General features: G+C 33.0%; 1 protein-coding gene across 1 annotated transcript; it reads left to right on the top strand.

The window, feature by feature from the left end:
* Window positions 1–1,474: 1,474 nt before the first annotated feature.
* LOC139527764 (ankyrin-1-like) lies at window positions 1,475–12,780 on the top strand. Its single transcript, XM_071323424.1, has 5 exons — window positions 1,475–1,746; window positions 7,239–7,471; window positions 8,092–8,324; window positions 9,162–9,231; window positions 11,504–12,780. Exons 2-5 carry the CDS (start codon window positions 7,240–7,242, stop codon window positions 12,274–12,276), a joined length of 1,308 nt encoding a protein of 435 aa, XP_071179525.1. The 5' UTR covers window positions 1,475–1,746; window position 7,239; the 3' UTR covers window positions 12,277–12,780.
* Window positions 12,781–21,993: the final 9,213 nt, after the last annotated feature.

Below are 21,993 nucleotides of genomic sequence, written 5' to 3'. Positions count from 1 at the left end.
ATTTAATGGTATAGTACCTTCAGTGATCTAACGTATCTAACCTAGTCTTTGGGCGATATGTGTCAATATCGATCGAGGAAAGCCTCGGACTGGGCTTCAGGTTATGTGTCATATGAGATTAATGCGGGTGTGTGATAAAAGACGTTTTTTGTATTAAACAGCGTCTCAAAATATTTGTTGGAATGGATAAATAAAGGCAACAGTAGTTTACCGCTGTTCGAAATTCCTAAATCGATTGAGGGGGAAAAAATCCGGGTTACAAACTTGAAAACCGAGAACAACGACACAACTGAAACACAACGTTAAATTGCAAAACACAGAAATTAACTATACGATAACAATTGCCATTTTCCTGACTTGGTACATGACATTTATTTTAGAAAAAATGGTGGGTTGAACCTGGTTTTGTGGCTAGTCCGCTAATATGGCAAGGTTAAATATAACATTATCATGACAACATTACATGACAGGACTACAATACAAATAAATGGGAGAACTAACAGGACAGAGAAACACACAAATAATAGCTTAACAGGCTTATAATTTAATACGCCAGACGCGCGTTTTGTCTACGTAAGACTCATCAGTGACGTTCAGATAAAAACGTTCGAAAGCCAAAACAAGTACAAAGTTAAAGAGCATTGAAGACCAAAAGTTCTAAGGTTATCTGCCTGGGATAAGAAAATCCGTAGTATTTAGAATAATTCATACTTTTGCAAACAGTAAATAAAAAAGAATACAAAAAATAATTACCAAATGTTGTTATATGTTTCTGATTCGTATATCATTTATAAATATGTATTATGTCCTGTATTTTAAATTGAGTTACATTTATTTATTATCGGTGTTTGCTAAAAATTCCTGCTTCTATTTTAAAAACTAGAAGATGTGGTACATGTATGACCAATATCCATAAAGAATATGACACTATAAAACGGCATCGAAATGATAAATGCAAAACTTTTATATTATAATTTTTACCAGAAATATTGGAATATCTTCAATTCAACGACTATACTTTGTATTGTAAAATGATTTGTTTAAATTTCGTGGGTCTTGAGCGTCTTGTTGAATTTCCACATTGACTTCGAATTGTGTTACAAAGAAAATGTCCTTCATATTTAAGTGTCAATTCCTTTTTCTGTTAATTAATTATTCTAGATGCGCAACTAGGCCCACATTCTACAGATATGGGGACATTAAAAGTCTGATGCCTTGTGTAAGAAAAATGTCATCATGTCATGGTTACTCTCAACATTCCACCAACTCTTAATATATATGTTGCAAGATAGATAAATTATCCATTCCAATTCAAAGTGACTTCAAGTTCAGGTCCTGAATTTGAATGAAGTACTCCCAATTCGACAATAAACGGACACTAATCAATCATTAATAAGTGTATTTATATTACCTAAGGTTTTCTACGCGTATAGATTATGCATGTTATGCAACAGTAAATTCTATTGCACAAAACGGAAGTAAATGTACATGTAGACACGAACAAGGTGAATGTTGAAACCAATGAGATATCGTCTAATTTTTTACATAATTTAGTCAAAGCATTATTAATTCTTCGTAACGACAATAAGTACAATGTGAGTTTTAGAACGACTCCAAATTAATATAAGGTCGTTGTGGTATGTGCATTTCTGTTCATTGACAAAAACACATTATGATGTTTTTTTGGTTGATTCATTGCACAAGTGCGTAAATATAAAGATTATTGATGATCGAATGCTAATATAGGTAAGTCAAAAGTTATTAATTGTACATGTTCATAATTTCATAAGAATTCCGTAAGTAAAGTTCTCACGCAGAATAGTAATTGTAAAACATATATTTATTTTCTTCAAACTGAATGTTTTTGTCGAGCTATAAATACATTTAAATCAATACTCGCTAAAGCATGAATAGTTTGTTACGTATGCTGTATAAATAGAATACATATGTCCCATTTTCTTGTTGCTAGCAATAAAGATATGGTTTCACTAAAATCCATAGCTTTTGTAAGTAATTTTTTATATAACATCTATATAATCGAATATTTACAATTGATCATAAAAACATACATTTATATTTAAATACAATTTGCCGTAATCGTCTGTAACGGTTTCTCTCTACTAAAATGAAAGTAGATTTCCAGAAAACCTCTCTCATATCATCGTATTTATAGAAAGTTGACGAAGTGGAACGACGGCTGGCGGGACTTTCCCGTAGGTCGAAGGTTGAAAACAATTAAAACCTGCACCTCAAATTATAAAGACATCAAGACAGCATAATTTCCGACTGCTCTTGCAGGCGGTGAGATTAAATCTAAAGTTTGTTTCGTCAGCCTTCTATTTATAATTTTCTGGTCAATGAATCGACCAATCAAAATGTTTGTTATGTTCACAGGCAATCTCGTGTATTAGGCCGCCAATACACAAATAAATATGGCTCCTCTTGTAAATAAATTATGTCACTGCTGGGATTTATATGATTACGGCTAAAACACAAGTTATTACATTTACAAAATAAATAAGCTAATAAGGTAAAACACATTACCACATCATGTATCATGAAAATACCTGCCAACCAACCGTGAATATTCTATACGAGGTGACATTCCATCTAATCGTAAAAATAGCGATGCGAAAACGTAAACAAAAACAGCTGACTCTTAAAATTACTACTGTAAACTATGGATAACACGAGCTCAATTAATTTAATGATACGATCACTAAATCGTAACAATACGGTGCATACGTCTGTGTCTGGTATAAAACTGTTCCTGTGGCTTGGTTTGCGGGCGATAATTTGCATAAGATGTACCATCTAGTGCCGCGACTGCGTTGGGCAATGATCCTGACCATCCGCCTCGCAAGGACAGCAACTCGTTATTCGACGGCCAATCCAATGGAGAAAATATCTCACATAACAACGGTACTATATACACAAAGTAGTCGTCCGTCCATGTCTTTATTAATCAATCGCCCATCCACTTCTTTCAGTACAAACTAAAACACACCCGCGAAATCGCGGGCATATACAGTTTGTGAACTGTTGAAGGATTATAATCAGATTTTTGCACCGCTTCAAACATAAAATAAATGTAACTGCTCAGTATATATATAATAAAATATTCTTCTAGGACAATCCATCGGTGCTTTTTCTTTTGAAAGCCTTATTAACATGTCAATGGTAGGATATGAATCTTGTATAAATGACTAAGACCGACTAAGGCTGATTTAATAGGGTGATCGGAGGGGTCTTGATCCGAAATCCCGGGCTTAAAAACATGAAATCCCGAGATGCAGAATTTAAAGAAATTCATATCCCGAAATTGACAAATATATTCACGGATCCCGTAAGGATCAATCTCTAAATCTCGAGCTTAAAAACACACTATCCCGACGTCCAAAAAAGGTCATGCCTCTCGCTTATCTCTACCCTACTCTCATTTTTTGCCAAATCACTACTTTCACTTTCAACAATAAATTTGTATGCCCCATTTATGGACATAGTTTTCTAGTCTGTGCATCCGTGCGTTCGTCCATCCGTCCCGCTTCAGCTTAAAGTTTTTGGTCGAGGTAGTTTTTGATGAAGTTGAAGTCCAATCAACTCGATTGCCGATGTGGCATCCGTGTAAAATGGATACATTCTTGTTTCCACATGTTTTACTTATTTTGATATATATGCAACTGGTATGACCCCTTAAATTAGTAAATATTTCAAAGAAAACAGTAGGCAGAATACACAGAGACTCTCTATATAATAAAGTAGTATAATCGTAGTTTACATGTAGACAAAGGCGAAAAATAATTGTCCTCTAAAAGGAGGTATAATAGTTGTGATTCTTTCGATCTAAACACCATGATATGGAGAACGGTCTGATTGGCTTATTTATTTTTCATTTTTGTTATCTATCAAACGATTTGTTGTACTTGTGCATGTTTCAAACCGGAAGTATTGTCTATGACTAAAGGTCAGTCTGATGACGGAATCAATATCCAGACTCCTTATGTCGTTTTTCAACAAAAATAGCTCAATCTGAATAATCATAAGAATGGAAGACAAATGCGACTATGCATGTTACCTATAGAACACAGATATAGAGGCATGATGATTAATTTATCGTGGAAGGAAGAGAAGCGACACACAAAATGAGGTCTTCTCGTTAATAGTATAGATGAGCATCGTGACAGATCTAGAGCAGATGCATTATTAACCTCTGAAGATGATCTACCATTGCCTCCGAAAAAAACTAAAACTGATAAGAAAAAGGCAAGGGAAAAAAGCAAAGCACCATTGAAATTGTCCGGAAAAAACAGTTGGCCTATGACCGATTCATAAGGAAGCAAGTGCCAAAGATTTTGATTCTGATTCCAATTGAAATAAACAAAATAAACTAGTATATGACTCGTTTGTTTTTGTTAACATGTACTTTGAGATTTTTTCTCAGAACTGCAAAACATTATCATCGAGTGAGGTAACATTGCCGGACACTGGATGGGGTTATTCTAGGTGTAAGAACTTCCCCTTTTTTCCATTTTTTTAGAATTATTTAATGATGTGAACGTTTCGTGGTGTTCCAGGTTATGGATTCCCCTTATCAAATTGGCTGGATACGCGCTTAGATAGCAATGATAAAAGTTGTTATTGCAACGCGTAAATCAATAATAATTATTTTATCTTTTTGGAGATGGTCCCTAATTTAAATGTCTCAACTATAGACTCTCGATTCTCAATTGTCAACAATAGTTATTTATCTAACATGTCTATTAAAAGACATTCTTGGGTAGGCTACATATGATATAAGATTGAACGTTAGAAAGAAAGTAAATAACAAAAATACCGAACTAAGCTGAAAATCTAGAACAGAAAGTCCGTAATAAAACTCAAAGCTCAAACAAATCAAATGAATGGACAACAACTGTCATATTTCTGACTTGATAAAGGCATTTTTCAATGTAGAAGTGGTGGATCAAACCTGCTTAAGATACTTCAGTGTCTTAAACTGAAAATGGTACTAAATTGTACAATTTTCATACCAGAAGTGCGTTCACATCTATCTAGATAATTTTGAATTCAGCTATTGCTATTAATAAATATTGGTTGATATGTAAAAGCCTCTATATGGTATTTCATAGCATTATTTCACTTGAGTTAAATAGTCTAATCAACCAAAATAATTATTTCATCTAAGTGTATTATACGTTTATACAGCGGTATGAAAAACGGACCTTTTAGAGAACTCCATATTAACCTTTGAAACAGAAACATAAGCTACATACCATAATGATTAATAAGCGGTTATATATAAAGTAAAATAGCAAATACACCAAACTCCAACGAAAATTCAAAAATGAAAAATTTACATCAAAAGGTAAAAGCAAAAGCTCAAACGCATCAAACAAATGAAAAATAACTGTCATATTCCTGACTAAGAACACGCATTTTCTCGGGTAGAAAATGGTAGATTCAACCGGGGACAGTCTATATTTATATAGACTAATCCTGATTTAACATGTTTTATAGCTAGCTAAACCTCTCACTTGTATATCGTTAAGTAAATATAATACTATAATACTAATTGAATAACAGTTTATAAACAGAAACAAAAACACATGACCATACAAACAGTGATAACATTAACGGTACTAATTTACTGCATCAGATGCGTATTCCGACAATTAATGTCAATTCAGTACTATAGTGATGCTCGTGGCCTAAATATCAAATAAATACGCTGAATAGCTTATAAAATCAAAAAAGATCAAAAGAATAGTCATATCTGGACAAGGTATTGGAGTTTATCTTACCTCCTATACATTTCTAGGAATATGATTGGTTAAAAGCGACCTCGTGCAAACCGTGTATATTTGATATTAGGTTAGTAGGGAGGCGGGGCTTATTTCATACACGCTTAGTGGTGGTGGTGTTACGTCCCTTTATATTCCATATTAGGTAAAGGGGAGGCGGGGCTTATTTCATACACGGTTAGTAGTGGTGTTACTTCCCTTTATAAAAACAAAACGGTACTGAGAAAAAAAATCTTAACAGGTTTCAACAGACGAAGAAATTGATGATTAAGATGGAAATAAATTCCAAAAACGCATTTAAACCTAACAAGTTGTTATTGTTGGCCTCTGTTTTTTGTAGGATCAATGGAAGTAGCTAGTTTCTTTACGCTAACAGTATCGAATAATTGCTCATTTTGATAGGTCACTAGTCTAAATTTCACGTTAAGATAGTCGGTAAGATAAATTCGTTACATAGTGTGCTAGCGACGTAATACGGTATATATGGGGTCAGTAAATTCCATATGGGATTTACTGACCCCGTATATACCGTATTAGGTCACTAGCACACTATGTTACTAATATTACTTCTATAAATGATTGAATAAGAACCATCTTTTTTGCAGTATTGCTTAAATTGGTTTCATGCAAATAATTATTTTTAGATAGAATTTTTTTTGGTTAGATATGGCTTTACGATTCTCTTTGGATTTTTGATCATTTTTATTCTTTTCGTTTTCTTCATATATGATAACGGTCATTACTTATTCGTTTTCATAAACTGTATCACAAAATCAACACATAGAGGTATAATTCATGAAAAATGATTTGATACGTTCTAAACTAAAAGTATGAATATCCAAATATATACATGATTAAAAGCCAGAATGACATTAAAGATACAACAGAGTCTTTTGTTCTCTCTGCAACAATGGAATTTCAAGATCATGTTCAATTACATACACAATTAATTAGTAATCAAAACAAAAACAAAACCCAAAAATCACCAGGAAAACATTGTATAACATGTTTAAATTGATGCATATATAACGCAGATTATGTTTTGGGACAAACAGTAACACAGACTCAATATCATATCGATTGTAGGTTTTATGTGTGCCTATATCTGATCAATTTCCCTAATATTGATGCCGGTCGACCACCTTAAACTTACATCTTTGACAAACGTGATTACTTCAGTTTTGCGATTGTCAACTTCCCATTTCTCATCAGTAATATGCATATTAATAAGAAGATGTTGCACGAGTGCCAATGAGGTAATGGTTGCAGGGTAAATGACACCGGGGACATTTTACGAACACCAGACTATACACTTCTTACAGTCAAAAAAATAAAGTCATCGCATCGTAAAGTTTATTAATAAGGCTAGATATATCAGGTTTTATTCATACTGTTTAAAGAAGTATTCGAAACTTGTGTATTTCATCTTTTTTACAGAATGACAGCCGCATCTAAGCATTTGGCTTCAAAGGAGGAGAAAAATTTTCTGAGGCTTTCCCTTCTTTTGTTTAAAGTATCACGTTCGGCTATTAAATTTATCTTCGACCAAGAATTTTGCCCAGAAACACTACGAAAAGAAATCACCAAGAAAAGGAACTGGGATATACTTTCAAATCTTAAGAAGAAGAAAACGATAAGTGTACCTCAATGGGACTCGCTCTTTCCACCAAGTAGGTATCATTTCAATATTATGTGAATTCGATCACCAAACAATTCATAAAATGAATTACGTATATACAAATCACTGATTACTTAGATTTTAAGAAATTAGTTTAAGAAACTTAGGTTTCAGCACACTCAGACAAAGTTGACCTTAGATGAATTTGGATTTTCTGATTTAATTTCTCTTTTGGTAAGATAGCTCTTGATGTATTTTTAAAAGTACTAGTGTATAGTTGGATTTTAATTTTCTTGCGTTCTCGATGAAAGTTAATGTTGACAAGTGTTTCGGACACACTTAATTTCTGCGGAGTTGTGGTCATTAATGTAACTACAAACGTAGAGTTTCTAACAAATAAATCTAAACAAAAAATTCTAATGAGCATACAAAATTCAAAATCATGTCGCAAAGAGATTATATATATGTTCTTTTATACTTTTCATACCTACCATTTTCACTGAACTAGAACACAATTATATTGGACAATTGATGACCACCTACGGGTGCTGGATATTCTCGCGGCGCTAAAAACCCATTGGTAGCCTTCGGCTATTATCGGTATCTGTTCTTTGGTAGGGTTGTTGTCTCATGGACATATTCCCCATTTCCAGTCTCAATTTTATTTTTCAGAAGGATTAGAACTGCAGTCTTCAAACCTTGATATAACATTAATGATATGCCTATTGAGAAATCTGGCCGCCATCGATGTCATCGATAGTCAACCACAGGGGCACTATACTATTGACTTCAGTGTAGGAACGGCTATATCTACTATTAAATTTTACAGAAACAAGCTAGCACATATTGAAAATTGCTCTGTATCAGATCTTATATTCAACGAAATGTTTGATGCTGTGAGAAAGGTTTGTATCTCTTTAGTACCTTTGAATTTGATAAAAATGCACATTTTCTAATTCTTTTTTGTTGTTGTTATGAGCGCTATTTTAATTCTGAGCAGCGATATTGTCTAGATTCCAAACAATACGGGAAATAACCTACGAAATATTCAGTATAAGTTTGTGCATGTTTTGGAACTTAAAGCGTTAGATGGCCTTAACCTACTTTCTAAATTCTTATGTCACCAAAAGATGTTAAGGTTAATTTTGAATCTCTAGATACAATGTACTAAATAATTCTTGATCGGGAATGGCGGTCAGAGTAAATTATGCTTAAAAGTGTCACAAATAATTGGAAAAATGGACAAACTCTACCGTGGCCCCTACATCATGCCTACTTAGGGGTCATAACTGCGTTATTTATAATTTGAAGTGCATAGAACACATTTTTGTATCAATTGTTATATCACAACTAATTGTATGAAAATTGTCATATAAAACATTAAAAATCTTGGGACCTATTGTCACCAAATTTGAACCTACTCCGCATACTTGTTTATGTTTACTTTATTAAATTTTAGTTTTTATTCATTCTAATTGATGTTATTAGAATTATACTAATGGATTGTTTCGTATGGTTTTAAATACAATCTTATTTTATTGGGTTTTTTTTAATGGGAATGTTTCTTCTTTTATGATTTTAAAATATTTTCGTGACTTTTTGTTTTATTTTAATTGATATAGATACATTAGGTTTAGTTAGTTGGGGGTTTACACCAAATATTCCAGTCATAATAGTTCAAAATTTTTAGTAATACAGTTTTTGTCTCTCAGATGTTAAGTCTTTTCTTATTCATATTTCAGGCTATTGTTAAATTAAATCCAGCACTAGGCATAGAATGTGAGTCAATAAGGCATGGGACATTTGATAAAAGTAAGTTTAAACAATCATACAAAAGTTAAAAAAAAAAACCTAAGGGATTGTCACAAAATATCCAGGAAATGCAATATAATAGTGCAAAGAAGCAACCACAATAGAAGTCTAAAGATAAGAAAACGAAATGAAAAGGTCAGCAAAGAGTCGAAAAAAAAATTTGAAAAGACCCACAAGCAATTATCTACTTTTTAATTTTCCTTCACAATATATAACCAGTTTAATAATAGTTTCATCACACTCAGACTAAAGTGGGGCAAATATTGAAAGTTACCATGTAAACGACAAAGAAAGGAGAGGAAAGATACACTCAAAACAAAAGCAAATATAGGAAAGACACGCTAGACAAACACTTCAAATAGATCTATAAAGGCAACAGTAGTATACCGCTGTTCAAAACTCATAAATCGCTAGAAAAAACCAAATCCGGGTTACAAACTAAAACTGAGGGAAACGCATTAATTATAAGAGGAGAACAACGACACAACATTAAAATGAAACACACACAGAAACGAACTAAGCATTAGACAAAATCCGATGAGAAAAACAAATATAACATCAAAACTAAATACATGAATTTGTGATAGAAAAGTACCGTGACACGTCTTATAATAATGTGAATTCACACTCAAATATAAGAGGAAACAAACGACACAAAAAAACGAACTATAATATAACAATGGCCGTATTCCTGACTTGGTACAGGACATTTTTTAAAGAAAAAATTGGTGGGTTGAACCTTGTATTGTGGCATGCCAAACCTCCCTCTTTAATGACAATGTTAAACATAACATTAAATTGACAACACAACATTACAGGACAATACAAATAAATAAAAGAACATATTGGACAAAGACACACACGAATAATAGCTAACAAAAGGCACCAGGTTTAAAATTTAACGCCAGAAGTGCGTTTCGTCCACACAAGACTTACTAGTGACGCCCAGATACAAAGGTTCGAAAGCCAAAACAAGTACAAAGTTGAACAGCACTGAGGAAAAGTTCAAAAAAGTCATGCCAAATACGGCTAGGGTTTTCTGCTTGGGATAAGAACATCCTTATTATTTAGAATAATTCATAATTTTGCAAACAGTAAATTTTATAAATTTAAATGACTATATAAAAGATATAAATGATAAAACTGAAGTATAAACTAATTACAGAAAGAAAAAAAACCGGATACATTACATAAAGTAACTTATTCCAACACAAAAAATAGACATAAAAATAATCATAAACCGAACATAGACGGACACAAATTTAATATAAATAGTTAATAACAACCAACACACCGAATTTAACAAGATTATTTTGACAATATCAATAAAGGCAACAGTAGTATACCGCTGTTCAAAATTCTAAATCGATAGAGAAAAAACAAATCCGGGTTATAAACTATAACTGAGGGAATCGTATCAAATATAAGAGAACTACGACACAACTCCGAAATGTAACACACACAGAAACGAACTATAATGTAACAATGGCCATTTTCCTGACTTGGTACAGGGCATTTTATTAAAAAATGGTGGGATGAACCTGGTTTTGTGGGATGAACCTGGTTTTGTGGCATGCCAACCCTCCCGCTTTAATGGCAGTGTTAATTATAACATTAAAATGACAACATTACACGACAGGGTTACAATAAATAAACAGATATATAATGGGAGAAAATATAGGACAGAGAAACAGACGAATAATAGCCATCAAAAGGTAACAGGTTAAAAAAAATTATACGCCAGACGCGCACTACGTCCACACAAAACTGTGGTCAGATGTTAAAAGTTTGAAAGCCATAACAAGTACAAAGTTGAAGATCGCTGAGGACCAAAAGTTCCAAAAAGTTGTGAGGCCAGGGTTATCCGCCTGGTACAAAACATCATTATTTTCAAAAATAATACATAGTTTTGCAAACAGTAAATTTTATAAAATGACTATATAATAGATATGCATGATTAAACTGAAGTGGTGACTAGCTATATATATATAGAATAAAAACGAATACATTACAAAATCACAGCCCTGTTTATAGCCATAGTTAATGCAACGCCCAAAGTGACGTCACATTTAAATTTTTAAAACGTGTTCCGAAAATTAAGAAAGAATTTGGATGAAATTCAAGATTCGGTTTTTAAAGCATATGGCGGGGTTTGACATGTTTGTAAGCCCTCAACCATCCCCACAGTGATGTAACAGCACAATATAAAAACAAATTGTACACACTAGTTACAATACTGGCTTAACTCACAATGTATTTTTTACTTGAACAGATTTAGGAATCTTAACAGCACTGCACGAAATGTGCCATGATGGAAATTACGAATTGGCAAAATTGTTAATATTACAAGGATTGCCGGTAAATGAGGAGAACTATTTTGGTTTAACCCCGCTTCATTTAGCATCACACGAAGGTCATACAAATATAGCTAAACTTTTACTCGACCATGGAGCAACAGGTGTCGTCAACAAAGGAAATATAAACGGATCAAGGCCATTGCATTTTGCATCTCACGAGGGTCATAAAGAGATTGTAGAAATTTTACTTCAGCACGGAGCAGATATACATCAAGGAAATAACAATCAATCAAAACCTATACATTTGGCAACTCATGAAAATCATATAGATATTGTGAAACTTTTGATTGAAAAAGGCGCAAACGTCAATGACGTCAATAAGAACGGTTCAACGCCAATGCATTTGGTAAGTAATCAAAATCTTACAGAAATGGCAGAGTTCTTGATTAAAAATGGCGCGGACATAAACAGACCAAAATTAGACAAACGTACGCCATTACACGTTGCTTGCAGAGCTGGCAACCTCGAAATGGTTAGTCTATTGGTTAGACATCAAGCATTGGAGGATCAAATAGATAACGATGGCCGAACACCTTTGTTTTATGCCAAAGACAATAGAAACAAAGAAATAATTTCCATTTTACGGACAATAGATCATGCTGTAGAAAATTATCAAAAGGCGTTTTATATGTTCATGCTTTTCTCAGGTGTGATCATTGTTTGTTGTGTATTAAAGCGGTATGTTTAAAACAATTTTGTAATGAAGAAAGATCGTTACAAATAGCGTTAATATACGCATTCTCATTATTTTTGTACTTTATTTGGCTTTTTTAACCTTATTAATTTTCGAGCGTCACTGGTGAGTCTTTTGTGGAATGTGAGGTGGTTGAGCATGTTAGTAATTGTTAACCCTCCCCCAACTTGGCACAATGGTATAACATTACAACATAACAACAAACTATAAAAATCAGTTGAAAATGGCTGAACTCAGCAATCGATTCAAAGCAAAACATCATACAAAACATAGACCTATATCAAAGCCGATAACAATTTAAAAAAAAGGAATCATCTGAATTACCGAGTTCGGTTAACAACATCACCTTAAAATTTAGGATGTGCTATTACGTTTGTAATAATTTATATTCAGCTACAGACAAACTTGGTAACTATGGTAGAATTTACTTAAGATTTTGAGTAATCTTTTTTTTATTTTATTTACTACATATGTCGCGAAGTGAAATAAAAACTAATTTATTTCGATGGCATATACACAACAAAACTTCTGTTTAATGTATGATTCACATGATCTATAGTGTGAATTCATTAATATTCGCTGAATACCAATTTTCGTTGACTTCGTCGGGTCAGGGGAAGCACAAATTTAAATATTTAACGAATCGCAAATTTACCAAAAAATGCATGCAGACCTTGCCAAAACCTCTATATTAAATATCCACGAATATGCAAGTTTTCTTCAAACCACGATAACTGGTACCCACGACAAAAATTGAATTCGCAGTATTTAGTTTTTATTGAAATAAAGATGTGTAAAACTCTTTTTCTATCCATAAATAGACAAAAACCGAATATGTAGTATTAATTCATGACACTCAATTAACACACATGCCATTGGACAGAATCCAAATCAAAAGAATGTTCAGCGCTTTACTTTACCTTCTTCAACTTGCAGTAATACATTCTAAAATATTAGATGCGGCTGTACGAATGAGCAAAAATCCGAGTATCTTGCAATTGTACATGTTGTACTTGTAGTATTAGACTGATATTTAAAAACGCAGCTTCGATGCACCAAACTAATAGTTTGTATAAAACACGTAATTATTTAAAGCATCGGAACTTAAAATTAGATTTTAGATTTCAAGTTTGATCAATTCATGACAGGTGCTTTTAATTGGTATCACTATAATCAACAATTTACTTTTGTTGTCGTGTCACAACGGCAATACAATATATTGAGATTCCTATCTGAATATTATTGTGTCATACTCTTGTCATGAAAGATCAACAAATCCACACATCAACAATAGTTGGGAAGAGATGACGAAAGAATAATTATAAAGTTACTTTTTTCTTGTAAGAAAAACCACAAAGTAAACAGGTTTTTTTCTTAATTTACAAAAGCATACAATATTTAACATAAATTTAATGACTGAGCAGATTAAGATGTACATAACAACATAATATACATTTATTACCAAAAAAAATAATTTTTTGTAAGTAAAAAAGCAGAATGGTGGATTCTTTATAAAACACATACACATAATTTCATATACATTTTGTTGCTTTCAACAATGAGCAAAACCCATACCATATTAGTCATCTATAAGAGGCTCGAAAATGACAAATGTAAATCAATTCAAAAGAGACAATTAACAGCATGCTCGATCTAAGTACAAAGTAAAATAACAAACCTACCAAACTCCTAGGAATATTCAAAACAGGAATTTCCTTAAGAAATGGCCAAATCCAAAGCTCAAACACATCAAACTAATGGAAAACAATTGCCATATTCTTAACATGGAACATGCATTTCCTTATCTATAAAAGGGTGGATTGAACCTGGTTTTATAGCGATAAACCTATCATTTGTATGACAGTCACATCAAATTCCGTTATATTTACAACGATGCCTGTACAAAACCGATATAATATGGTTACAGCAGTCATCACTGTGTTACTATCTCAAAACAAACAAACATTTTTAAAAAAATCAGAAAAAGCATCTATCAAATTAATAAACACATTCATTGCTTAGCGTGTTTGGAACATGCATATTTCCTCATTCATAAAAGGGTGGACATTTTGCTATAGCTTTCCCCTTATATATTCCTAGATTTTCAACATTTATTGAAACTATATATTAGGTACAAGCTTGAAACTATTAGAATAAAAATAAAACAATATTTACAGTCAATGTCAATTTCTTAAGTATACAATACAATACCTTTGTTAAATTAACAAGACAAAACATACACTATTAAACATGATTTTAATGTATTAAAATGTACAACATAATTATATACGTTTATTACAACAACAAAAAACACATATTACATATTTGTAAATAAAAACACCATGATGGATACTTCTTAGCTAAATTAAAGCTCAAACGCAATAAACGAATGGAAAACAAGTGACATAATCCTGAGTAGTGTGACCAAGGAAAAAGCAGCTTCAGTTATTATTTTGGACTTTAATATAAAATTCTCAATTTTGATATTTAGACTTTAATTCTGTGTTTGTTATAATTCATTATATTTCAAAATTTCGTTTCTATTCACATTCCGTTTACATGATTTGATATGCATTTAATTCTCTGTTTGGACATTGAGTGACGTTTTACTCTGTTAGCAAATTAGTGACATTTTACTTTATTCATAATGTATGTTCTTAATTGTCATAATCAGATTATCATTCAATATTTATTCTTCAAGGTCTAAAAAAAAGTTTAATCTTTGTCAGTGAACAATATTACTCAAATTATTGTTATGTCTATACTTGTCAATTCAATTGTGTATAAATACTTGTTTATAATTTTGATTAGCAAGATTTGGACTCGGAATTATTGGTTTACTAATCGAATCTCCAGAGTCTTAGTACCGGTAGTTAGTTTTCACCAGTTTCAGTTCCAGAGTTCTTCTTGCTATTCAGAGCAATCGTTCGTTTTTGATCAGGTGCATCACATAGTTTCAGTAACAAGAGGCCATTCAGTCAAGCTCTTGTTACACAGCCTCACAAGTCGCCAAGTTTCCCCGGTGACAGTTGTAGCAGGCGTTTCCTCGTTACATGTAATAATATGATGGATTAAACTTGGTTTCATTGCTAGCTAAAACTATAACTTTTATGACAATCAAATACGATTCTATTATATTGACAACACTCATGAATATGTCCGCAAACAACACTGACATAAAAGATACAAATATAAAAAAATAAGAACATTGTGTTATAATCTTGATCACTATAAAATCAAAGAAAAGAAACGAAAAATGGCATGCAGACACTGTAAAGACAATTCAAATAAGCAAAATGATGAACAAAAATCAAATTATATACAACAAATGATATATAGCAAAAAAACAATAAACTCTGAGTTAAAAGATTCTTACTTAGGACATGCACATACAGAATATTGTGGGAATAAACTGGCTTGCTTGCTTAACCATCCCTCTGACCTGTGACAATGGTGTAACAGTACAACATCATAAGAATAAGAATAAATTATGAAAATTTGATGAAAGGGATTAATTCATCAGATAGATACAAATGCTGGCATGTAACACATTAGTGACTTAATAATCAAGTTCGGTTTCTTTCTAAGAATAAGCAACTACAACATAATCTTGCACATTCCCTCCTGACAACTTTACTTGTAATCGTAAATATTAAAACGTTTACAGAAAAATTGCACAATTCTAGCACGGTCAGTATAATGTAGAGAATTAAAGGCAACAGTAGTATACCGCTGTTCAAAACTCATAAATCCATGGACAAAAAACAAAATTGGGGTAACAAACTAAAGCTGAAGGAAACGCATTAAATATAAGAGGAGAACAACGACACAACATTAAAATGTAACACACACAAACGGACTAAGCATTAGGCAATATCATATGAGAATAACAAATATAACATCAAAACCAAATACATGAATTTGGGATAGATAAGTACCGTGACACGTCTTATAGTAATGTGAATTTACACTAAAACAATAAGAGAAAACAAACGACACAACGGAAACACAACGTTAAAACGTAACACACACAGAAACGAACTATAATATAACAATGGCCATATTCCTGACTTGGTAGAGAAAACTTCACCCTCATCGATTTGAATCCCAGCATACATCAATCCACCAGAGATTCTACCAGGTCCCATACAAAGAAAGTAGACAGAACAAACTACAATCACCATGATTTTAGTAACTGATGCTTCTGTTTTGATTCTTTCTTTGTCGACCGAATTGACATCAATCCTGTGTATAAGTCTATTGCTTCGAACTAGTCCACGAAGCAAAAATATATTGGTTACCAAAATGATACCATAAGGAAGGCAACGAATTATGACAAAATATGGTATATAGGCATATTTTGTGAAGAATCTATAGCCGTAGATCTCTGTGGTAAATGGCCGGACTGCCCAAAAACACATAAATACAGAATAGCTTAAAACATAAATCTTGATTATTAGTTTTATGTTCCATTTTTCTCTATATTCTAATGGGTATGTAATTGCAAAATATCTTTCAATCCCTATAACCATTGCACAGAGATAACTGCTGTTCATCAAAGCAGCAGCGATGAAACTGTAGAATAATATACATTTTTTGTAGATCCATAAAGAGGTAGATCTGAAGTTGTATACAAGCTATCATCGGAAGAACCAATATATCGAATATGCACATTATAGCAATAAGACAGTTCACGGATGTCCACTGTTTTGTCCTCAAGAATGTCGTCAAGTTACTAATGATGCCAAAGACAACAATAATCCAACAAAGAATAACACATCAAAGCGGCATTGTTATGTGAATACGGGGATGTTTTGCGTTTTTAACGTCTGTCAAGTTTTCCATGGTTAAAGAATTCGTTTACAAAGTTATGGCTCTGTTTTAAATCTTCCTATGCTTTTAACATGTTTTATATTATATCAGTATGAAGATGGATATTCAAATGCAATTATGTTATTACTCTTTTGTATAAATCCTACGCTTTTGAATATATCAGATGGAACATAATTAGGAAAATCCAATTTTGTAAAAAAAAACGTTGTGACAAAGATTGTATATATCTAATCATCAGTATTCTTTAGTTGCTACTTTGTAAATTATAATCTATTAACAACGTATATCAGTCTTTTAAATGTCAAACTTTATTTTATCTAATAGTTCAAAAGGATTAAACTTGCAAACGTAAACACCTTTTAACAAATTATCAAGTTGAAGCTCTCCGTAGACTAAGTGAAAAAAACAATGACCTAAAAGGATAGAACATTTATCAAATTGATGTAAGCTAATCCCTTAACAATGTTACAGCGAATATATAAACCTTTGTCACATCGGTTCTGCAAAAAAAAATATACAAAGTAGACATCTATTAACGTGAAAGACAACCACAAGGTATAATATAAATCCCTTTTTCAGATCAGTGAAGTGAATAATTCAACCTCATTTAATCAGTATGTATGTGACCTTCAATTTAACCTCTTGGCTAGAGATGGGTTACGCATGATGTATGCGTTTTCAGTTATTACATGGAAAAACATGTCAGCATTGAATGTAAAACTAGGCTAAACCATTTGATAAACTAATTCAATCTACAAAAATCATTCTTGCTTATTAACATTCATTTTTGTGTTAAACGCAAGTAACACAGGAAAAGTTTTGACATTGAACGGATAAACAAGATAGTCCATAGAGTCAATATAAAAAAGAAGATGTGGTATGATTGCCAATGAGACAACTCCCAACAACAGACCAAATGGCACAGAAATTAACAATTTAAGGTCTCCGTACGGCCTTCGACAATGAGCAAAGCCCACACCGCATAGTCCGCTATAAAAGACCACGAAATGACTCCATGTTTATTTGTAGAGTATAATTTTATATTTTTAATACTCTTCAGTTTCGTACTTTGTTTGGCTTTTTTGGATTCAAGCGTCACTGCTTGGCTTGGACGAGACGGGCGTCTGGTAAAGATGTAGAATTTTGGTCCCGGTTTCTATAATGAGTTTATTTACTCACTTTGTCACGTGATTTGATTATTAAAATCAATACGACGTGACCTCGTTATGACACACGCACACTAATTTCTTCAATACAATATGAAGTAACCAATAAAGATTAGCCTACGATTGGGCTCAAGCAGAAAAGACTAACAGGTGCTGAAAATCTAACCAAAAGACAATCTAACAAATGTAAAATGCACATTGTGTGCATACAGTACATTAAATGATGGACGCTTCATGGCATTAAAGATACCGTCCATTGGATTACTCCTGGCTGCATTTACATATGTTTTTTTGGTTTGAGTAAACTTGTTCGTTCAATAAAGATGATAGATCTTCTACACTTTTCAACTAGAGATACTAGTAGAAAGTAGTGTACCTGAAATTCTTTCATGGCTTGCACTCTGTATTGTTTCCAAGGCAGAAGTTTGAGTGGCCAAACCTGGATCAAGGAGATCATCGTCACTAGTTGTAAGATCTGTGACTGATATTACTAGTTAATCAGATCTGCTGTTATCTTCAATTTCTATCAATGCTTCGCCAACGTTTTTTTTTCTCCTACATTCTGGTTGTTACTCATAAACGTCCCACTATCCTCTGGATCTAACCATTTGACTGCAAGTACTACAGGTTAAGATGTGTTATAACTGTTTCAAATCTTTTTCACCAACATCATCACTATTGATTTCAGTACAGCCTGGCATTTGCACAACAATTTTTTCGGTTGCTCCGTCTAAGCTTCCAATAAAATCATCAGCATCTGCATTTTATGCTGCTTTTAAATCACTGCAATTGCCAATAATTTGAAGTACTAATCCTGATTTAAAACCCATCAGCTGGTTCTGCAACTAAGCCAGCTTTTCTATTTTTCCTCACCTCAACCATAGCCTTTAAATGCCTTTTTTCTTGGTCTTTAACCATGTTTTTCTTTTTGTCTTTTTAATTCTTTCCGTTGGTCTAGCACGAGACAGTGGTGGTATTCTTGTTCTTGCTCGTCCATTAATGTTCTTCTAGATAAAAATCTGTACTGCTAGCCTGGAAATAGTTGATTTTGGTGGATCTGTTGTGTTGGATCTACACGCGATGTTACAAAAATACTTAAGGCAGCAACCATTAGATTTTCTGGAGGGGAAGGGGGGCTATGGATTTTTTTCCCCGGACAAACTTTTTTTTTTCGCCTTCGGCGAAAAACAATCTATTTTTTTGGCGACAAGTCGAAAACAATTTTTTTTTTTCAATTTTAGCATATTATTACATATAGTGGCAGCTGAGGGTCAAACAAACATTTTTCTTTCCTCAGGGTCAAAAACAAATTATTGTTTTCTCCAAAAACTAGAAACAAACTTTTTTTTTCCAAAAAAATCCATATCCCCCTCCCCCCTCCCCCTCCCCGAAAGTCAAATGGTTGCTGCCTAAACTCCTGGCTGAATTTTACCAAATACTCCTTAATCAATGCACGAGTATTGATTTCTCCTTGCACAAGATATAAATCATTCTGAGTTCAATATGCAAGATCGTATTCTACATTTCTTAGTGCAGGAAAAGATATGTTTAGAAAATCTTTAAACTCTTAAGACGTCATGGTAGTTGAGATTCTGCCTGGGACTCTTGTTCGTGGAGTTATTCCATCATCTGGGTAACCTAATCCCATATATATCGCCAGAGTTACAAATAAAGCATTTTCTATTTTTTCTTGCAACATTTTACCATCTACCAGATTCAATAGGAAATCCATGATTTCCTGTTCTTCGTCTACATAATTATGTAATAATATTTCTAACATCTAAATTTTTAAAATAATATTCAAATTCACAGTTTTCGTTATCCGTTTTAGACGACCAATGTCTAACCGATTGACTCGGGTTGTGTTTGAGTGGATAGATATGTATTTTTTAGCAGCACAGTGTCGGTTGGTCAACCGTTGGCTTTCCGCTGATACTTTAATCAAAAAACAATCTAACAAATGATAAAAAGCTGAAAGTACAATATTTTACAATGTGTTCAATTAATGTTATAATGTATGAATGTCAAATGTAATGGATATCAGTGGCGTAGCTTGCATGTATGCTCAGATGCTCAAGCATCCACATCATTTTGACCCAAAAAAAATAAAGAAATAGCAGCAGTTTAACTCGCGGAAGTATCCAAATGTAACAAGGCTGAGGATATGAGGATAACGTCCAGTCATTTTCGAAGCAGTATGCCTGGTCTTTCATTTAGGATAATTTAGTTTGATAGTTAAATCGCAGAATAGTGTTTCAAGTTAACTTTTGTTCGTAAAGATAGTCTATGTCATCGGCTAAAGCAAGCGGAGAGGACTGATACGCAGACCCGTGGACATGTTTCATCTGAAATTGAACCTAGTGGAGTGATGGCTTCTCATTTGACTATAGCAACTAACAACTAAAACACCATATCTGATATCGTTTCTTGTGACATGGTAAACGACGTGATAAAAAAAAATCAATTTGTAATAGATCGTGATAAGTCCTAAGCTTATGAATTCCCGTTTCTATCTAGGTTCAAATACTAATTTTATTTTCATTCAGTAAGAACAAGGATCCAATGTTCCCTGCCATGCACATTGCATGTCATATTTTATCTATCAAAGGGCAAGGAACAAGGGAATAACTAAAAAAAAACCTTTTATATTTCTTTTTCTTTTTTATTTTCAATATCTAAAAAGAAATAAAAGCTTCACAGCAATGAAATGGGATTTCCATTACAATTTATATTCCAAAGGGTCATTACTGGTTAAAAATATATGATTACGAATTATTTTCCAAATTGTCAAAGACATTGCTTATGATATGAGTTTCACTTAATCTGACAAGAATTGTACACATGAGAGTGCTAACAAGACCGGACGATCGGACGCCTGGTATTTTTATGTCTCCTGCATGCGTTTAGCTCAGTAATAAAAAACTCAAGGTTGTAGACTCAAGTTCCTGGAAAGAGAAGTCACTTCAGTTCCTATATTCCGAAGTTCCTAAATTATACAGAAGTGCCACTGTAACGGGGTCCGTTTAAACGGTTTTTGATGTCAAAGAGAAGATTGGGTGGGAAACTTTACATCAAATATTTATGAATTGAATGATGGTAGTTTCAAGGAAACAATAACATTTGGTTAAAAATATAAATATATGAATTGGTGGGTATTTTGAATTTAAACAAAAATCTAACTAGTGTCGGATTCTGGGGGAGTACATGTGCTTAAATAAAAAATATTTTTCTGCACAAAAAGGTCCAAAACATTATTTTTCTCCGCTCGGCAAAACATCCAAAACATTTCAACCCTGGCTACGCCACTGATCACAGTCCATTGAATACAAGACAAGATTGTACTTACAAGAACATTTAATTTCAAATATTTTCACGCAGAAAAGGTTCAAATATGTGAAGAGCGATTTGAAGGTTTCAGATACAATGTTATGTAATTAACTCGCTCTGTTGTTAGCCACAAATTGAGTTCAAGATGACGTTTCTACAAAATATTCCTCAGTATCGTCATGACCTTGCAGTTTTCCTGTCACGGAAACGTGTGGTAAAGGGAAAAGGTACGAGGATACGATGTGTAAAGTTCTTATCTATACTATTAAACGAGAAGGCCTCATTTTGTGTGTCGCTTCTCTTCCTTCCACTGACTGACTTTTAGTCATAGATAAGACTACCGGTTTGAAACATGCACAAGTACAACCAATCGTTTAATAGATAA

The sequence above is a fragment of the Mytilus edulis genome, chromosome 6 (assembly GCF_963676685.1).
Source record: "Mytilus edulis chromosome 6, xbMytEdul2.2, whole genome shotgun sequence".
Classification (NCBI taxonomy): domain Eukaryota; kingdom Metazoa; phylum Mollusca; class Bivalvia; order Mytilida; family Mytilidae; genus Mytilus; species Mytilus edulis.
This window is presented reverse-complemented; position numbering and strand designations above follow the sequence as displayed.

What these genes read in the sequence shown, in the direction of transcription:
- LOC139527764 (XM_071323424.1), top strand. Translation starts at nt 7,240, where the DNA reads ATGACAGCCGCATCTAAGCATTTGGCTTCAAAGGAGGAGAAAAATTTT. An exon ending in GGACTCGCTCTTTCCACCAA is followed by an intron (nt 7,472 to 8,091) that starts GTAGGTATCATT and finishes TTTATTTTTCAG; the next exon opens with AAGGATTAGAACTGCAGTCT. An exon ending in TGTTTGATGCTGTGAGAAAG is followed by an intron (nt 8,325 to 9,161) that starts GTTTGTATCTCT and finishes TTCATATTTCAG; the next exon opens with GCTATTGTTAAATTAAATCC.